Source organism: Nannobrachium achirus, assembly GCF_963921795.1.
Source record: "Nannobrachium achirus genome assembly, chromosome: 15".
NCBI lineage: Eukaryota > Metazoa > Chordata > Actinopteri > Myctophiformes > Myctophidae > Nannobrachium > Nannobrachium achirus.
Genome location: NC_137822.1, coordinates 25,891,179 through 25,912,855, shown reverse-complemented (window position 1 = coordinate 25,912,855; position 21,677 = coordinate 25,891,179). Strand labels below are relative to the sequence as shown.

General features: G+C 41.7%; 1 protein-coding gene across 1 annotated transcript in view; it reads right to left on the bottom strand.

Annotated features, from left to right (window-relative positions):
• The window catches only part of LOC308299728 (transmembrane protein 132C), a gene marked incomplete at both ends in the record, with an annotated part of 240,674 nt that overhangs the window by 55,485 nt on the left and 163,512 nt on the right, over positions 1-21,677 (bottom strand). Inside the window, one exon of the mRNA XM_080743518.1 lies at positions 7,109-7,298. Within this exon, the coding sequence (XP_080599644.1) occupies positions 7,109-7,298 (190 nt within the window). The remainder of the gene's footprint in view (positions 1-7,108; positions 7,299-21,677) is intronic.

Genomic DNA, 21,677 nt, shown 5'->3' with positions numbered 1-21,677 from the left:
ATGGAGCCATGCACGCCGTGTCCTAATGAGAGAACAGAGAGAGGCACAATGAGGGAAGCGAGAGATGAAAAACTCATGTGAGGATGCAATGGAATCAGCATGTTCTGTACATGTACTCTCTTTCAAGTCTCTCTCTTTTCTGGGTTATTTGAATTTCCAGTGGTGGAAAGTAACTAGCATATATACGTACATTTTTGATACTTCTACTCCACTACATCTCAGAGGCTTTTGCCTCTGATGCCTGAGATGTTATTGTGCAGATTTATACTACTAATACAAATCATACACTATGACCATTTAAGCCCTTTAGTTTGTCTATTTGAAAATAGCTAGAGTAATCACGTTGTAAGCTTGATTGGCTATTTTCGAAAAGGCCAATCTCGTCATATTTTTGTACTTTTACTTTTTTGTACTTTTTTACTTACTTAATAGTGGTATTGCACTACTTCTTACACCTTTGGTTATTTCTGTAGTGACTTTGCTCTGTGATCCCTAAATTCTCTCCGCTCCCTTTGTCTAAAATCAGATTGGTCTCCAGAAAACCTGCAATAGATTAACAGGTTAAATAATGCATAATGGTGCAACGCGTTGCGAATACAGTACTGTATGTAGATCTGATATTTTCAGTGTGCAAGACCGTGGAACGACGGAATCCCCCTATTTTAGACTTAACTGATGACATAGGCCACTAACAACCGCAATACATGTCACACAAGCTTCAAGGACATTGGGAACTGTCATGTAGTGCAAGGTGAACAGAACATATACCATGGGTAATAAATTCAACAGCACATCATTCCTATCACAAAGCCAACCATGTGCTAGCCTAGCTGTGTCTTTTTTATGGCAATGAGAGATGAGATGTTTCAGGCTGTAGACAGGAGGCTATATATTTAAAAATCAATATAGTTGCAATCAGCCTTTTGGGGTTCTTGGTTCAGCCCTAGCTATCCAAAAAAAAAGAGGAGGAAAAGCAGGGAAAATTGTATTATATTAATCTGAGATTATTCATATGAATTTGAAATGACAGTAAAATACTTTAGAAAAGGTACATTGGTGATTGCGCACACCCTGCTGTTGTGTGCCATGGTTGTGCTCTTTGCCGAAACAGCTCAGCTCGACTGATTTGGGTTTTAGGAACAGATCATTTCGAGATTTGGGAAAAGAGGAGTTAATACTGAAATTGAGTAAAAGGGAGCAAGGAGGTAAGCAGACGAGGTAATCGGTGATCAACGTATTCTCACTTTTAGGGTGGCCGAAGGTCAGTGGGTAGAGAGGCTGCTTGGTAATGAGAAAGGTCATTGTTTCAGCTCCCGGCTCTATACTGTATGTGGAAATGGAACCACCACCACCTGGAACCACTTTAAGCGTTATTGTATGCTTTAACTATAACAAATAGCAGATATACAAGCTCAAAGCACTGCACCAAGTGCCATGCAGCAATTTTTCAAAAATAGCAGATCTACAAGCTCGCAGCGTGGCACTCGGTGTCGTGCTGTGAGCTTGTATATCTGCTATTCTTTAATAGTTAAAGCATAAAATAATGTTTAAAGAAATAATGCGTAATAATGTGTTTCAGGTATTAATGGGTTAACCCCTAACTGGATCCCAATCATAAACATTTGATTCCCCCCCACTCTGGACTAACAAAGGTCTCTCCCTCTCAATTTAAATTTTCAATTCAAAGGGCTTTATTGGCATGAGAAAACATAAGTTTACATTGCCAAAGCAATTGATTGTATTACACAGTACAATGCAATCAATCAAACAATGTGATACAATCAAAACCTCCCTCTGCCTCTCACTACCTGGTCGTCATGTCGGTCAAGGTACAGTAGCTTTCGTACCACCTGGGAGCACCCTGAACATTGAAAAGTGACACCAAAAGGGCGCCCGCTGTAACTCAACGTGTCTCTTAGTCTCTCTCATTTTCTCTCTCTCTCTCTCTCTCTCTCTCTCTCTCTCTCTCTCTCTCTCTCTCTCTCTCTCTCTCAACCCCCACACTTTCCCCATTGTTACCATGAGCATCTCACTATAATATCAGAGCATTTTAAAACTGAGAAAGAGTTATGTCCTGATGCCTGAATCATTGTGTGTGTGTGTGTGTGTGTGTGTGTGTGTGTGTGTGTGTGTGTGTGTGTGCGTACGTGCGTGCGTGCGTGCGTGCGTGCGTGCGTGCGTGCGTGCGTGCGTGTGTGTGTGCGTGCGTGTGCGTGCCATCACAGAAAGACAAGGGAACATGGCATATGGCACACTATACGCAAAGGACTTTGGTACGTGCCAGGGATTTTGGTGCCGTCCTGTAAGTTCCCCTGCCAATGGACATTTACAGTCAGAAACAAACACTGTTATCCTAGTTTGATTGCACAGTTTGTAGTTTGCCATAGCATTTCCCATTCTGTGTCTTGCCCATATCGCTGCAATTATAGATTACGTTTAGGCATGAGTTTTGTGTGGTAGAATTTATACATTTTAGTTATGTTTAGGCACTGGTAGCATGTGTATATAGATAGTGTGGTTAGGTTTAGGTTTTGAGTTATTAGGCTTAAGGTTAGTTACGGTTGTGACTGAAAACACAATATGAATGGTGCGTGACTTTGTCTTTTGTGGAAGAAAGATAAAGGTAACGTTTAGCACCACCTAGCTATGTTGGAAAATCAAACGGGAGAGTGGAACCATCCAATTTAAAATGCAAGCAACGATTTCATACCTACAGTATCTACTCTCATCAATTCCCTGGGTCTGAAAGTGCAGTGTCAGAACATGATAACTTAAGATATTCCATATACACGTATGATAAATAAGATGGTGTAAATGTAAATCTACAACACCAAATGTATGCTAATAAAATAAAATCATATTATAACGAGATATGCACTAGTTAGGAGTCAAACCTGGCATGGCCTAGTCGTGAATGTAATCATAGAAGTTCAACGTAGGTGTAATATACTGTGATGAGTTTTAATATTCATGTTGAATAGCATTCACATTGAAGCCTTGAAGTACAGGGCAGGGCAGTCAAGAATATATATTCACTAGGGAAGAGCTTTTTTTGTTTTTTTCTTCTGAATTACTTTTGTTGACAAGTAAAAGATAAGAGCCATGCCCATCAGTCTTCACTGTGAAATTCACATTATTTATGGGAGATAAAGAGTATATCAGAAATAGAGCTTTAGTTACTAAGAACTGGTGGGTCAAGAGATGAATTTTAAGAGAGTCTTACTGTTTGCAATAGTTATATCAGTGGAGTGAGAGCCATTCACAATGCAGAGCGGCTTGGGACCTTATCTTTCTTTGTGAAAGCACACAATGTGCCTATGACACAGACATGAGAGAGAGAGAGAGAGAGAGAGAGAGAGAGAGAGAGAGAGAGAGAGAGAGAGAGAGAGTCAGAGAGAGTCAGAGAGAGTCAGCCAACACTTGTGAACCTACTGTACAGTATATGCCTCTGTATCATTCTAGTTAATGCTTGGATTCTAGTGTCAGGTCCAAGTCAAAGCGGAATGTTTGAGTCTGATAGGATTGTGGGTTTTATCAGTAGGATAGACATTTCTAATGTGATAATATTTTTCCATATTGATTTCAACAGAGTTTGCAGGAGAAGGAATTAACACATTTAACACCCACTCAAAGACTTCTCTGCCAACATGACAAACAGACATTATTACATATTTTAACCCTCAGCTGCAGTCTGTAAAAAAAAGAAAGAAAAAGGGGGAATATACCGGTATATATATATATATATATATATATATATATATATATATATATATATATATATATTGGAGTCTAACAAATACAGTTTATCTCATCCAAATTGATGCATATTAATGTGTTTTTCAATGTGTATAAGGGCAAATAATTCAAGGCTGGGTTTTGTTGAATAGATATGGTAAAAGAAGAAGAAGTTGCATGTATTCTGCATAGGGTTAACATGATCTCTGATACCCATCAAACATCTCTCTGCTATCATGGTGCAATTTATGTATGTGATGCAACAAAGGAACACCGAGCATCTGGTGTGTGTACATAAGCAGCTCTGTTGAAATCCACTGAAAGTTGCTGAGATTTTCATTTTAAAAGAAGAGTGCTAATTCATCAAAATGTATCTCAGCTTGTAAAAATTGTGATTTCTGTTTGTTTTGGGGGTTTGTCACATTGCAATAAAGCAAAGTTTTGGCTTCCAGATGTATCATCGTCCAATTATGATGGGAAATGCTGTATGACATCCTTGAAGAGAGTGGTTTGTAAGGAGCTAATTAATTAGTCGACAGCATTTAAAGTATGCATGTTTAAGCAGTTTTTGTCTTTCTCCTTGAAGGAGACCTCCAGTTTTTTTAACCTTTGATTTCGACATTAAAAAAAAAGAAACAAGTGCATACTTGTTGGTGTTATGGCCTGTTCTCTTTACTTGCAATGTTGGTAGGGATTGAAGTTGTGTTATTGCCCTGTCCTTTATGCGTTAAGTGCAATTTAATGTAAATGCAAATGTGTCTTCTGGATACATGATTTGGGGATTGCTAAAATGCGTCTATAACTGTGTTAGTATGCCATGGTATAAAAAGCAATAAATATACAGTACATAAACTACACCTCCACAGTCTGTGAGTCAGCCTCGCAATCAATCAGCCAAAATATTTAATCATTCTCTATGCATTTTGCGGAGGTTATTTTAAGATCTATCATTCAAGCTCAGCATTCAAGGCAAGTCTTTTGCTGTAAAAAGGCAAAGGCGATAACAAAAGTTTACGGGCACAATCAGTCTGAGGGCTGCCGCATGGGCTGTGGAGCATAAATGTTTGTGAGGGTGACTTGCTGCCAAATTGCCATAATAAAAGACTCTGAAGTGCTTTGAAGGCCTTTTGATTTCCACAAAGCCATTATCAGTGAGAAAATTTAAACTATTATAAATTCTCTGCACGTCCGTAATGATGCTCACATCATGTTCAACCACTTAAACCCTATGCGCCCAGGGCTCTATACTTGGTCCGCTCCTTTTTCCCCTCTACATAAATCTCTTGAGCTCGAAAACATCAGATCTACGAGCTTGTAAATCTGCTCTATCTTTCGACAAATTCAGCCAAGATTTGGGTGGTTAAAGAAAGAAAGAAAGAAAAGAATGGCCAAACAGTTCCACATTATCTTATAGATGTTCATAATCAGAATACTACCGACTGTCTGACAATACTTGCCAACTCATGGATCCATTTTTAAAAGGATTGTTCAGGTCTACTCTAAACCTTAATACTGTCTCAATCAGTGAGCTCTGAATGCTGTATTAAACACTTAAAGCTATATTCTTCGTATATCAAATAGTGAAAAAATACCTAAAGTTCTACAAGCTAAAAATATATCTGAATGTTTGCCTATTTTCACAGAATGTGGGCGTTGAGCTAAATATTGCCAATTAAAAAGTGCAAGGTTTCTATATACAGTAAATAAAAAGTGAAGAGGTCTGGCTTTTCATCAGGCTGAATCAAACCATATAGCTACTGCTAAAACAGGGCTGTACTATGATCTGATGTACACAGCAACACAAAACTCCCAGAGTGTAAAGAATCAAACCAAAAGAACCGTAAGCTCTGCACTCTGAGACAAAGACAAAGATTTCAACATTGGTAGACTTGGATAAATCATTGATACAGTATGTGTTTAGAATCATAAAGCGGCTGAAATATATGCCACTGTGGGATATGTGTTCTTTATAGGGAGACAAAGAGCCAGCATCCTGGTGAGGAGAGACAACTATTAAAGCAAGAGAGGGTGGATACACACTGCTCTGGATGTCAGTTTGTCATCTCTCTCTCTCTCTCTCTCTCTCTCTCTCTCTCTCTTTCTCTCGCACGCACGTACGCACGCACGCACGCACGCACGCACACTCAAACAAATTGTCACTGTCGGATAGAAACCTTGTATTTCTAAGTTTCAAATGTGTATGTTTTTTTGTAAAGCAAAGCCCTTCTTCATCACGCAAGACCGTCACACAAAACGTTATCAGCGTTGTGTGCTTGTAGATCGTCTGTTTTCACTAGTTCAAATCATTTTTAAAATGATAAATACAAAACGAACGGTTTAGGACATACAAGGTTTCCGACCGACATCTACGAAATGTAGGAGAGGTAAGCAGTCCTAAGCTAAGACACTATATGCATGCGCGATAAGTCACGTGTACATACAGTACACAGCATGGAATCCAGTTCACTGTGATTCCCGCTGTGATCCTTCAGCATGGGTGCGAAAGCTCTTCCACTGGAGACGGCCGTGTACCGCTGACTTGGGAGGTCGGTCCATCCAGCCATATCCATTTATTACATGCACATACACATGTACACAAGCTAACACGTGTACTGTTGTGGGGCAGAAACCTCGCAGAAACCTCGTATAGCCAAGTTTCAAACGTGTATGTTTTTTTCCCGAAAGTAAAGGTTTCCATATAAGGTTTCCACCTGACAATGAAGATATCCAAATACTGCATGAACACACATGCATACACATAACCCCCCCAACACACATGCACACACTACAACTGGGTGAAAAAAAATATTCTGATATACGTATACCACGTCAACACGCTTGATACTTGGGACACGCATTCCCCCAATCTCCCATTAGCGTCTAAATGCACATCACAGAAACCCAGGAGGCGGATTCTTGGAGGCAGACTCTTCAGGGGGAGGCGGATTTTCAAGAATCCTAAAACCATCCCGGTACAGTTGGGTTCTTGTAAAGGAGCGCTCGTTTTCTATTGACCATGGCGGAGGCATGCCGTCTCAGGCGACTTTGAGCCACGTGAGACACCGGCGAGTCACCGTGTCGAGCGTTGCAAAGGTCTCATGAGCCGACTCAGCGCCGTTAGAAGTTAATTTGGACCGCGCGGTCCAAATTAAGTGAACACGGTTCGCGACGTGCACGTGACATTACTGCCATGATTCTATTGGATAGTATGAACCTTCAAAATCCACCCCTGCTTGAAAATCCACCCCTATGAGCCTTGAAAATCCGCCCACGGTGGTGGGCGGATTTTCAAGGCTCCAATGACTCCGCCCTATAGGAATCTGTGGTCTGCATACAGACCCCTCTCAAATGTTCATTCCTCATCATCACTCACCATGGCCAGGGGCACGATGCCCCCCAGGCCCTGCGGCGCCAGGCGGATGACCGTCTGCACCTCGCTGGAGAGCGTGCGGGTGAGCGGGTACTCCACCTGCCACGTGGCCTCCCTGCCACCCTGCAGCACCGTCACACCGTTCACCTCCAGGTCCACCTGCAGCACCCGCTGGTACCCCGCCGCCTCGCCCCTAGGGTGGTCAGCGGGAGAAGAGGGAGGGAGAAAGAAGACGTGCACGTGCGATAGCAGAAGTAGTTGTAGTAGTACAGGTAGAAAAGATGGGAAAAGAGATTGAGGCGAGAGCAAAAAGTGGGAGAGAGTTGGAGATGTCAGAGGCAGAATGGAGGGGACAGCAGGATTTAATGGGGGTGGGAAAAGGGGAGACAGCGGGGGGAATTAAGAAAGAGAGGGGCGAAGGAGTTGGGAGAGAAAAGAGGAATGACTTTTAGCGTTATTTAATAGGATCATTTGGCGAGCTGTGAAGCTGTTAAAGAGATTAAAGCAATAGCAGTCCAGCCATGAAAGACAGTCATATTAAATGATAAAGACTAATTGATCTAAATCTACACTATCATGATCCTGTTAAAAGCTTATTATATGACAAATTATGAAGGACTAGGGGATAGTTGTATTAACATGCAATATATGTATATATAATTGTTGGCAAATGAAGACAGAAGACTTGATATATATACCGTAACACAGCCCACTACTTACAGTACAATATATTTCCTATGCTATAGATTCTTGTCTGAATACAGAAGCAACAATGATAATTATTACATCATCACCAAACGTAGACATCAAGCTAAACTGTTCTTTTTTTACTGCAATCGCAAAGAACTATCCCATGGGCACAAAACATTGTATTTTTGCTCTTCCACTATGCAACTTTGTAAGTTAAAGTTTCCTTGGCAAGCAATTCATTTTCTCTCCCCTGATCATGATGCAAACAAGGTAGAAAAACAATGCATACAGAAATCCCTAAAATGTATTGGATTTGCAGAGCCCTGGGTTTGATCAAAGCCACTGCCTCTCCCTCAGGTATTGCTCATCACAGATGAACCAAGACACAGAATCTCTCTAACAACCACTAAATGGCATCTCGAAGAATACAAATTGTGCCAAGAGTTGGCACGCCAGGGAGGAAAGCAAGGGAATATAGCAAGCATTTTATTTGTGGTTCTGATGACTGTGGGGAAAGAGAAAAAAAAAGAAAGAAAATGTGACAGTAGCTTTTGTAATTCAATGATACCATTTGGGACCAACCACATGAACAATAGAGACAGCAGGATGTAGCTGTGTTGATGTATATACATTGTGTCCTGGTTTTAATCCTGGCCTGCATTGTATTGTTTCCTTCTCTCATGCTGGGAACAAGGTTAGAGCCCAGGATGTGCAAAGAATGGGGGTGTGACTTGGGGTCCAACGTTTCTGGAAAAAATTCTTGCCAAGACTGCATTTGCAACCCCCCCATCCCAATTCTTCTTATGAGTTAGCAAGTACAGACTTAAGGATCCACTATGTATTAAAATACCCCCCAAAAAAGTAAGGGATATGAGTTTTGGAGGCTGAAGCCCTGCTGTTGGATAAAACTAACAGTATAGGAAAGAGCTTGAGCAGCAACTCTCTAGGCCGGGCCAAAGAGCCTCGTTATCCCGTTGAAGTCAATAATATTCTGTACTAAATAGTTTTCAAATATCCTGTGAGGCTTTGGCACAGTATGATCACAGGTGAATATCTGTGCAAATCTAACCACATAGTGAGTGGACTGCTCTGCAACTGTACGGTTTTGTTAAGCATGTATTAAAAGGTGTGTGTGCTACAGTACTGGAGTGGACTACTGAACATTTTGTGGAGAGCATGTTTTTTGGTAAATACCCAAACTACAGTGGTTGAGTGGGTATTATTGAATGTTAAAACATGTAACGTGTAAATAAACAATAACATACTATAATTGTGGAAATAGAGTGTACAGTATGTACTTGTGAGAAACCTTGTCCCTTGAATTCCATTCCTGTATGATGTTAAGATGAGAGTCAAATACAACACAAGTCTCATCAGAGGCAATTTATGCTATACATTACATGATATGATGTATGTTATAGGTCCTATTGTACATTTCTATATTCTATGTTGAGAGAAAGAACAATACAGACAATTAGTCACGCCACAAGTTAGAATAACATACCTATTATATGGACATACCAAAGGGTTAGTACAGAAGAAATGGAATGATTATACCAAACTAAACACATTCTAAACTACGGAAATTATTTTGGACATATTTCCGCTCCGACCGGATCAGAAACACTAAAATAGTATTGATGGGACAAAGACAATGTCCTACAACAGGGTTCCCCAATAGACGGCCCGCGGGCCATTTGTGGCCCGCGGGGGGCTACTGTATGGCCCACACCAACCCCATTAATAATGGTGGTATAAGAGCAGCAACAACACTAGTATATCGTCGTTGTTGGGTGGAAATCTCGTATCTCCAAATGTGTATGTTTTTTCGCAAATCATACAAGGCCGTCGCACAAAAGTAGTGAAAACAGCAGATCTACAAGCACACAACGCCTCGCACCGCGAGGCGTTGTGTGCTTGTAGATCGGCTGTTTTCACTGTTTTCACTACTTAATTTGTAAAATGATAAGTTCAAAACGAACGGTTTTGGACATACAAGATTTTCACCCGAAAACGACAAAAACTGTCGCTGGAGTAGTGGGAACGCCACTGTCGCCCCCTGCAATGTTGTGGCCCTCGGCTTGGTACCCTAGACATAATTCGGCCCTTGGGTAAAACTAATTGGGGAACCCTGTCCTACAACATACAGTAGCAACCTGTGCAGTACGTGTATAGATATGAATTATGATAGGAGCTAACTTTAGTCGAGGTAAAGATCACCAATGTATCTCCTCTTCTTTCCATATTCAAGGAGAAACTCAGACCATCTCACAGAGTAAATAATGAATGGTTCAAGACATGTTCCATGACACTGAGCCGTAATAAGCCGTCTCCTACAGCCTGACGTTGTTTTATGCTCAATGGTGGTGACGGTGGTGGCTGATTATATGATTTATGTTCTGCACAGCTCTGCTGCGATCCATAACTTCAACAATGGATGGCTTTACAGTGGAGCTGTTACTAGTCAATGTAACGGGGCACTGTCCGTGGTGCTGAAACCTTCTGCACAGTTCCCTTGGATTCCCTATTCATCTCTGTTAGGTTTACAGGTTGTCGTCATCTCTCTTTATTACTGTCTCTCTGTCTTGCTCTTGCTCTCTGTCTCTCTGACCTTCCCCTCCTTTTAAATACACATCATGAATCTCCCATACCTTGCAATTTGAGGAAGCTTCCAACAGAGGGCTCTCTCTCTCTCTCTCTCTCTCTCTCTCTCTCTCTCTCTCTCTCTCTCTCTCTCTCTCTCTCTCTCTCTGTCTCTCTCTCTCTCTCCGTCTCTCTCTCTCTCTCCGTCTCTCTCACCCTAACCCAGCCTGTGTTTCAGAAGATGAATGTCCACAGCCTTTATGGATGGAGGGTCAGGCTGCTTCCTCCATGTCTTATTAGGATCATAACCACACGGTGCCCTTTCACTGTGCCACCATTATCCCTACGATACAGTGCACTCATTGGCAGCAATCTGTTCTGCTGCCGTGACTCATAGGACAAAGGGGAGTGGACAGTGTGACAGAAAGATAAAGGGAGAGTGAGGGAAGGAAGTAGGAGAAATATTGCTGCAGCGTGAGCCATGTTCCACTGACTGACAAAAAGAAGAAAGAAATGGATCCTGCGTGGAGCCTAAATTGTTCAATATGTCCAGATGCACAGCCGGACCAATTGATACCTCTCTAGGACAAATGGGACACATATGTGTAGGCTGAGCCTTAGACTTTCAGAGCTTATTATAGTACCCCATACGGACCAATTCCCATGTTATTTCTTCATCCATTCATGTTCTCACCAGCTCAGTGGCCTTGTGGTTAGAGTGTCCGCCCTGAGACTGGGAGGTCGGGGTTTGAATCCCGGTTGGGTCATACCGAAGACTCAGTGCCTCCCTGCTTGGCTCTCAGGGTACGTTCAGACATTCAGAAACAGATGCATTGACCCCCTTCCACTCCCATGTTAAGAGAATAACCCGGAAGAGGCGTTAGGTCTCTGAACGAAGATGCATTGTGCCTCTGCGGGGTCACAAACTCAAGGGTTGAATACAGGTTCATGGTTCAGCACTGCTGTACTCTCACCCGGCAGTGATACGCACTAACCAATGGGACAGACCTAAACGCAGGAAGAACATCACTTTGTTGACACTTAGTTAGTTTAGTTTAGTTAGTTTAGTTTTGATCACTCACATACATTTATACAGCTCATACATCCACTTAGTCATTGTTACAGGTGATCAAAATGAATTGGCTGAAGCTGAAAGCTTATGGATGCCTATCCTACGTATTCATGGAGTAAAATACATTGATTAGTTATAGAAGTGTTTAAAATGTAAGGATACATCGGCCTAATAGCAGATATGACAAAAGAATGAAGAAATTAGCTGCTCAAGTGTGAAAGTTCAAATTTAAGGGAGTAATTATGCTACAGGCACGGGGCGTTACTCCACCTTGCGAGCCAGATATCTGAACGTACCCTCAGCATCAAGGGTTGGATTTGGGGTTAAGTCCCTGCAGACATAGCCTATCATGTCAAGGGGGTGTACTTGTACATCAAGCTACCTCACGCTACAGAAACTATGGGCCTCGGCATGGCTTACTTACTTCATGTATTGCGCTCCATATTGCATCATTCATTGACTTCCTTTTTTGACCATGTATAAAGAAAGGGATTATGGGAAATAGCTGAGATGGATGTATTTTATTCAAATATGAATCGACCTTATGTTTATAAACACATTTATATGTGGTCCACTCCACATATAAACACATTCATACAGTATGTGGACCTTATCTGTCCCAGAGGTCCCACTGTATATTTTCATATGATCCAATTGTAATTTTGTACTACTACTACTACTACTACAACTGACTAATAATGATAATACTAGCTGCAGCACAGCAATGGTTCAGGCCAGGCAATTTGAGGAGGAAATGGAAAAAGGAGGAAGTGGAGAAAGATGGAAAATAGCTGGAGGAGGAAAACAAATGAGAAATACAAGAGGGTCGATCAGCATAAGTGTCTAGATCAAAATGTTCAGAAAACCTTGAAAATGTAATTCCACCATATGTCTTAGTTAGTTACCCAGAGGATGTTTAGCATAAAGACAGGATGTGTCTGCAGAGTTTTGCTTGATGCGCAATGCCTGGTGTCAATGTGGCTCAAAGGCAGAGGTGGAAAAGGTACTCACATTTTGTACTTAAGTAAAAGTATCAATACTGCACTGTAGATGTACTCCGTTAGGGTGCCCTCAGACCAAAATACCTACGAGAGTGGAATCCGCGTTCCGCCACTGCATTTCAATAAGGGAGCGTTCTTTGCACAAATCCTCTGCTGGCATGAAACCGCTTCACTCTCATTGAAATGCATTGGCGGAATGCGGATTCCACTCTCATAGGTATTTTGGTGTGAGGGCACCCTTACAAGTAAAAGTCCAGAATTCAAAATGTACTTGAGTAAAAGTATGAAAGTATTGGCCTAAAAATGTACTTAAAGTACCAAAAGTAAAAGTGCAAAATGTTTGAAAATAGCCGATCTACAAGTAACCACTTTAGCAAGCTCACATCGCGTCGCATCACAACACGTTGCTGTAGCTTGTAGATCTGCTATTTTCAAATAGCCAAGGGATAAAATAAGGCTAAAGTGGTTAGTGTATTTTTTTATATATATTATAATTTATATTTGCAAAGTAACTAGTAACTGAAGTTTTCAAATAAATGTAGTGGAGTAAAAGTACAATATTAGGATCCAAGATGTAGTGGAGTAGAAGTAAAAGTATTGGAAATTGGAAATACTCAAGTAAAGTATAGGTACCTCAAAGTTATACTTAAGTACAGTACTTAAGTAAATGTACTTAGTTAATTTACACCACTGCTCAAATGGAAGCGCTCTACTGACTGAACTATCCAGTTCACACTCCATGCTAGTAGTAGATTTAGTGAGAAGATATACATGTGTGTATATATATATATATATATATATATATATATATATATATATATATATATATATATATATTAGGGCTGTCAGTCGATTAAAAAATGTAATCCCATTAATCGCATGATTGTCCATAGTTAATCGCACGATTAATCGCAATTAATCGCATAATTTGTATTTGTTCCAAATCTACCTTAAACAGATATTAATACTCATATCAACATGGGAGTAGACAAATTAGTGTTGTAGTCGAGTCCACCTAAAGCGAGTCCAAGTCAAGTCCAAGTCATATGAGGTTCGAGTCCGAGTCGAGTCCGAGTCATGACCCCCTGGGAGGGGGCCGAGTCCGAGTCGAGTCCGAGACCGACGGGAGTCGAGTCCGAGTCGAGTCCGAGTCTGACGGGAGGCGAGACTGAATCGAGTCCCCAAAACCCGTTTTTTTTTTTTTTTAGGTAGGCTAAAGAAAACAACCTTTTTTTGTTGTTGTTTTTGTTTAGTTGTTTTGGGGGAATGAGGGTTCTTTGTTCTTTATTAAAACAATAATAGGTCTCCTCAAATTACCTTTGGTTGCTGTGGTTTAGACCAGATGGAGGGATTATATCTCCAAACTGGCTTGGGAACGCCTCGGTATACTCCCTGAGGGAGTGGAGGAAGTTGCTCGGGATAAGGAAATCTGGAGGTCTCAGTTGGAACTGTTACCCCCGCGACCCGATTCCGGCTAAGCGTTTGATGCCGGTTCACAGCCAAAATATCCAGCTCCATGTAGCCGGCACCTTAGGTTTGAGGGCATTTTACAGTAGGCTACTCCATTGCTGAATGTGATGTTGTGAGCCAAATGCAATTGTAAATGTCTGCTCGTTTTTACATAATGACATCAATCACATATGGTGAATGATGGATTCATTTATGTTCAGTCTCTCTCTAAATTAGTACCAGGGTTGGGAAGGTTACTTTTAAAAAGTATTCCTTACTTAAAGGTATTAACTAGTTACTGCCGCTACCATTTTTCCCAAACAGACATTAGAGTTGCTCCAATGAAAATGTTTCCCCCAGGCAGAGAACAAGTAGGCCTACTTTTGAGTGCCAATATAATAGTACAAATAAGACTTATACTGTAGTACAATATCCCAAATCACAGGCGATGATTATCCAGTCTAATGTCATGATATTAAAAAAATAATATTAATTACAAAATAATTATACTAATGTAGTCTAGGCTATAACATTTTAAACATTGCTGTTTTAGCTCTGTCGTTGTAATAGAGCTGCATGATTATGGCAAAACGTATTAAACAAAAAGTTATCTTAATGAAAAACTCTTTTATTTTGACCAAAAATAAATTATTAGTTTCCCCATTCAAACACATTACATGCCTGTTTGCATTTCATTATTTAAGGTGATAAATACCTTATGTCATTTTAGTCTGATGCCTGTCAAACAATGCAAAAAAATACCCCATGTCACTGTTGTTTTGATTTGTCTCAACCTCTCTAGGGGGACGACTTAAAACGTTACACTTCTCTCTGTTAATCAGTGTAGCCTACTTTGTTAAACTTTCGGACGAGGCTTGCTTAACGAGTATTAATAGTTTACAGCTGGAAAGAAAACAAGACGTTGCATCTTAATCCAGCAGTGCGCGTGGATGATTTAAACTACACACAACGTCGTGTTTGGAAGCTGTTTACTACACTATGGAATTATTTATTTGGAACACAACACAAGGATATACTGCAGGTAGGAGAAAAGAAAAGTAAAGTGGACTGTGTTCAGTGTTGTCTGCTGGCTGCCGCTGCAGGGGCTCAGTGTGTGTGTGTGTGTGCGTGTGTGTGTGTGCGTGCGTGCTACAGTAGTGTGTGTGCTTATCAGATGCGAGTCAGATAGCCTATGCTGCATTACTTAACGCTCTTAATGTTAACGTTAATGGGCTCCTCAAAATATGGATAACATTTCTTCCTTTGCATTGTACTGACTTGACTTGACTCGAGTGGACTCGGTGGGGGGCGAGTCCCGAGTCAAATGGTCCGAGACCGAGACGAGTCCAAGTCAAATTGAGGGCGAGACCGAGACGAGACCGAGTCAATGAAAAATTGGACTCGAGTCCTGACTCGAGACGAGTCATTGACTCGAGTACTACAACACTAAGACAAATAGCCTACTTGCTTTATGCAAATACAGCATATTTATTATTATTTGGAATAATAACAAATACTGTCCATAATGGGCCTAACAAACATACTGTCCATAATAGGCCTAACAAACATATAACAACTTGAGAAAATATCTGCTTCCATTAGGACAGGTTAATAGTGAAAGGACCACCGCTCATCGAGGTGCTGCATGCCTGAAGGTCTATGACCAAAAGCTTGCACTTTATTTAACTGAAAATAAAGAACATGATTTTGCACACTTTTGAGTGTGCGGAGGCTCCCTTAAATCTTTCATTAGGACAGATTTAAAATAAACTTGGCATTCAATCACTAAACCCCAGCATCCCTATTCTAAGGGGATATTCACCAAAAGTAGCAGATTTACAAGCTCATTACAAGATGCTACAAGAGCTTGAAGATCGGCTATTTTTGGTGAAGAGAGTTGGTGTATAAATATAACTCAAGTACAGTGCAACTCAGGGGTGTTTTACAAAGCAAGCATGAGGCATTAGAGGGTCTAAATTGGTTTAACTGAAGTAATATTGATACATTCTAAATATTATCAAAGTATAATGATGGCCCGTTGGAGATGTGTGGCACACAAGCCATAGTCAGCCAGGCCTGCCGGATTTCAGCCGGAGTTGGGCCATAACAGTGCCTGCCAGATTTGGGCCATAACAGCCGGATTTGGGCCAAACCTGTTTGCTATGTGGGTTCTCTGGCCGTTGTTGCATGCATTTGGTGGTCACTGTTAGCGTGTTGGTGCGGGGGTCTGGCAGGCACTGTATATAGGACGTAGGCTATTATGTGCTCGTGTACAAGTTGGAGCGCTCCTGTTCTTGGGAGCGTGTGTGTCTGGGGCTCGCGCTGTCTACAGATGTGCCGTTTCAACGCTTCGGTATTTGATGCGCGCAACGCTGTCAGCGGTGATATTGTGGTTGTCTGCTGCAAAAATCTCTGCCGTTTTGTCTGTCTCATACATAGAGTTATGGGGTCTCATACTATGACTAGCCCTGCTGCTAGCCGCATCACACACTGACTGACTGTTGTCAGCGCATTCGCTTCCTCACTCTCTATACTACGGAGCGCACCGAGGCTCAAACATCAGCTGCGTTAATCGCACGTTAAAAAAATTATCGGCATTAAAAGGATTGAGTTAACTAGTTAATAGCGCGCTAAATTCGACAGGTATAATATATATATATATATATATATATATATATATATATATATATATATATATATCAGTGATTGCGCTAGGATTTTTAACTGCCGGTCACCGTGACCGGCATGATTAAAATTTACCGGACATCTGAAGAATATACCGGACATAATCATTTTAATGCATACATTACAAGCAGGTGCACAAACAGCCAATAGCAACAGTTAAAGTATTAGGCCTACTGCATAGTTGGGACTGAAAACGAATTGAATGAAAAAGTATAGGCTAAAAAGAAAAAAACGCTTCAATCTTGCATAAGGGAATTAATTATATTGGACTAATCGCGCTGTTCGCGCAGGCTGTCTGCATGTGGCACACGCACACTGCTTTCACAACAACGTCTTTCTGTTGCATCATGTTTCATGCCAACAATACAATACCATGTCTTGACTTCAGAATAATGAAAAGGTTGATATTCATCTGGCCAGCAATTAATCCAATACTCACTGTCGAGTGGTGACAGTGCGTCCATGTTATGCAACTTTGGGAGAGTTGAAAAGGCTTTGTTCTTCCTACTGTCTCCACACTCCATCTCCTCTCCTCATAACTTCAATCAAGTGTATGTTTGTTTATGGGTTGATTGCTGACCGTGCGTGCATTCCTTAATTCCCATGGCTTTACATGCTGTGCGTGCATCGCAAACTGACACTGAAATGAGCGAGCGAGAGAGAGAGAGAAAGAGAGAGAGAGAGAACGGGGGAGCGCGCGGGCGAGCGAGCGAGAGAGAGAGAGAGAGACAGAGAGAGAGAGAAAGAGCGAGAGAGAGAGAGAGAGAGAGAGAGAGAGAGAGAGAGAGAGAGAGAGGCAGGCAGCCTGCGCATGAGGAGCAGACGGCGATAATGATAAATGACCATTGGTTTTTCAATCGGTCAGGATGTCCGGGAGGAATTTTATTTTTCGGTCTTGGCCATAAAAAATCGGTCAAATCCGGCAATTCCCGGTCTAACGCAATCTCTGATATATATATATTGTTCTTGTTCTGATAGCAGAGAGATGTTTGATGGGTTGTTCCAGATCAGAGATCACGTTAACCCTATGCAGAATGCCTGCAACTTCCTCTTCTTTTACCATATCTATTCAACAAAACCCAGCCTTGAATTATTTGCCCTTACAAATTAAAAAACACATTAATATGCATCAATTTGGATGAGATAAACTGTATTTGTTAGACTCCACTATATGTATATATATATATATATATATATATATATATATATATATATATATATATATATATATATATGTATATATATACCAGTAAGACTCCCTAATCGGGAGATAAGCGACCGTTGGTCGCTTATCTCCACAAATAGGCCAAAAAATTTGTTTTACCAATTATCAAGACATACGGGCAGTTGACAGTTTGCCATAGTTACTCATTGAAGTTGAATCTCCATATATGGAGATAACCTACGCATCACACTAAGTCTGACCTCACCAGCCCATATTTGGGCATGAGCAACTTATGTCTCCATATATGGAGATATGATGACATCACAAAGTCCTCAGCCGATGATGTGGCGTGATGTCATACAATACACAAACGAGCCCTACAGTATAAAGGGGCAATTCTTGCCAGGAAAGAAGCATTTCTTCGACTCAGACCTTATCGCCAGGGTTGGCTTATAGCAGCTGTCGGTAGGACCATATATGGATTCTGTTAGTGTGGATCTCCTAACAGGGCATCATCTGGGATACAATCCCTTTTATGCCCATATATGGAGATCCCTAACAGAATCCCTTTCATGCCCATATATGGAGATTCCTAACAGAATCCCTTTTATGCCCATATATGGAGATCCCTAACAGCATCCCTTTTATGCCCATATATGGAGATCCCTAACAGCTAACAGAATCCCTTTTATGCCCATATATGGAGATCCCTAACAGAATCCCTTTTATGCCCATATATGGAGATCCCTAACAGAATCCCTTTTATGCCCATATATGGAGATTCCTAACAGGATCCCTTTTATGCCCATATATGGAGATCCCTAACAGAATCCCTTTTATGCCCATATATGGAGATCCCTAACAGAATCCCTTTTATGCCCATATATGGAGATCCCTAACAGAATCCCTTGTATGCCCATATATTATGGAGAAATCCCTGCTCTGAGTATCTGACATCAGTGTGATGTCACCTGTTTATGCCCATATATGGAGATCCCTGCTCTGCGTATCTGGTTGCTATGGTAAACAGTTGGTTGCTAGGGTAAAAAAACATGGTTGCTATGGTTAACAGTTGGTTGCTAGGGTAAACAGTTGGTTGCTAGGGTAAAACCATGGTTGCTAAGGTGGTTGCTAACGTACACTAACAAACCAGCAACAACAGACTGTTGCCACAGCAACGTACACAAAGGTTTGTGTACACATGTGGTGTGATGTCATACTGATGCGGAGATATGAGCTGGGCAAAGGTGTGACGTGTGACGTGTGACCGACCGACCGACCGACGGACGGCCGGTGGAGGTTTTCATTGCGACCGTAAGGTCGCAGTTTAGTATCAAAACCTCCACCGGCCGTCCGTCCGTCCGTCGGTCGGTCGGTCGGTCGGTCACACGTCACACGTCACACCTTTGCCCTGCTCATATCTGGGCTCGTTTGTGTATTGTATGACATCACGCCACATCATCGGCTGAGGACTGTGTGATGTCATCATATCTCCATATATGGAGACATAAGTTGCTCATGCCCAAATATGGGCTGGTGAGGTCAGACTTAGTGTGATGCGTAGGTTATCTCCATATATGGAGATTCAACTTCAATGAGTAACCATGGCAAATCACACCGTACACAAATGACCCTTATATAAGACCGGCATTATCTACCGACAGCTGCTATAAGCCAACCCTGGCGATAAGGTCTGAGTCGAAGAAATGCTTCTTTCCTGGTATAAGACCGGCATTGTCTGTCGTACATTTCGGTCAATTCCAGTGGGGATGCCATTGAAAAGTTAATCTAGTTGTACAAAGTAATCAAAGAATGGGTTGACTGGTAGGCTGGTTGACTGCTTTATCTGTGGAGAGTGTATGTCACTGAGTGTCCTTTTATAGCGATTGAAATCATGATGAGGTCACGATGAGTCATCTATGCCCAAATATAGATTTCTAGGTCAGATGGCCCATGGAGTTTGTGATGTCAAACCTAGCAACCCAATATAAACAAACCTGATGTCAGACCTGAAGTATCCTTTTATACCCATATATGGAGATACAGAGATCTCCATATATGGGCATATTAGAAAGCCCATATATGGGCATATACGGATGACATCAGGGATATCCATATATGGGCATAAAAGGGACAAGGGCTTACAGTTAAGAGATCTCCATATATGGGCATATCAGAAAGCCCATATATGTTCATATACTGATGACATCAGGAATATCCATATATGGGCATAAAAGGGACAAGGACTTACAGTTAAGAGATCTCCGGGCATAAAGGGACAAGGCCTGTTACAGTAGATATAGAGATGTCCATATATGGGCATAAATGAACAAGGACTGACAAACACTGAGATCTCCATATAACCTATGGGAATATAAGGGACGAGGACAATGCGTAGCATTGTGAGCTTGTAGACCTATTTTCTAAATATTGTTGTACATTAAAAACTTGAAAAAACCTGACGGTCGCAACCAGTAAGACTCCCTAATCGGGACATCTCCACAAATATCACAACCTCCACCTCTCACGTCATACGGGTAGCCATAGTTACACCTGGAATGTTGAATCTCCATATATGGAGATAACCTACGCATCACACAAAGTCTGACCTCACCAGCCCATACTTGGGCATGGACGACTTATATCTCCATATACGGAGATGGCCATATATGGAGATACGATGACATCACAGAGTCCACAGCTGATGATGTGGCGTGATGTCATACAATAAACAAACAAGCCCTATATACTGATGCGATACGATGACATCACAGAGTCCACAGCTGATGATGTGGCGTGATGTCATACAATAAACAAACAAGCCCTATATACTGATGCGGAGATATGAGCAGGGCAAAGGTGTGACGTGTGACGTGTGACCGACCGACCGACCGACCGACGGACGGACGCATTGTGAGCTTGTAGACCTATTTTCTAAATATTGTTGTACATTAAAAACTTGAAATGGGTCGTTCTGCATAGTACTTGGGATTTGTTGATGTAAATGTTCACATAGAGTGTAATAATTGGTAAAACAAACTTTTGGCCTATTTGTGGAGATAAGCGACCAACGGTCGCTTATCTCCCGATTAGGGAGTCTTACTGGTAGTAAACTGCTCCCTGACGGTCGCAACCAGTAAGACTCCCTAATCGGGAGACCAGTAAGACTCCCTAATCGGGAGATAAGTTGGTCGCTTATCTCCACAAATATCACAACCTCCACCTCTCACGTCATACGGGTAGCCATAGTTACACCTGGAATGTTGAATCTCCATATATGGAGATAACCTACGCATCACACAAAGTCTGACCTCACCAGCCCATACTTGGGCATGGACGACTTATATCTCCATATACGGAGATGGCCATATATGGAGATACGATGACATCACAGAGTCCACAGCTGATGATGTGGCGTGATGTCATACAATACACAAACAAGCCCTATATAAAGGGGCAATTCTCACCAGGGAAGAGAGCATTGCCTGGAATGTTGAATCTCCATATATGGAGATAACCTACGCATCACACAAAGTCTGACCTCACCAGCCCATACTTGGGCATGGACGACTTATATCTCCATATACGGAGATGGCCATATATGGAGATACGATGACATCACAGAGTCCACAGCTGATGATGTGGCGTGATGTCATACAATAAACAAACAAGCCCTATATACTGATGCGATACGATGACATCACAGAGTCCACAGCTGATGATGTGGCGTGATGTCATACAATAAACAAACAAGCCCTATATACTGATGCGGAGATATGAGCAGGGCAAAGGTGTGACGTGTGACGTGTGACGTGTGACCAACCGACCGACCGACCGACCGACGGACGGCCGGTGGAGGTTTTCATAGTAAACTGCTCCCTGACGGTCGCAATACCAGTAAGACTCCCTAATCGGGAGATAAGCGAC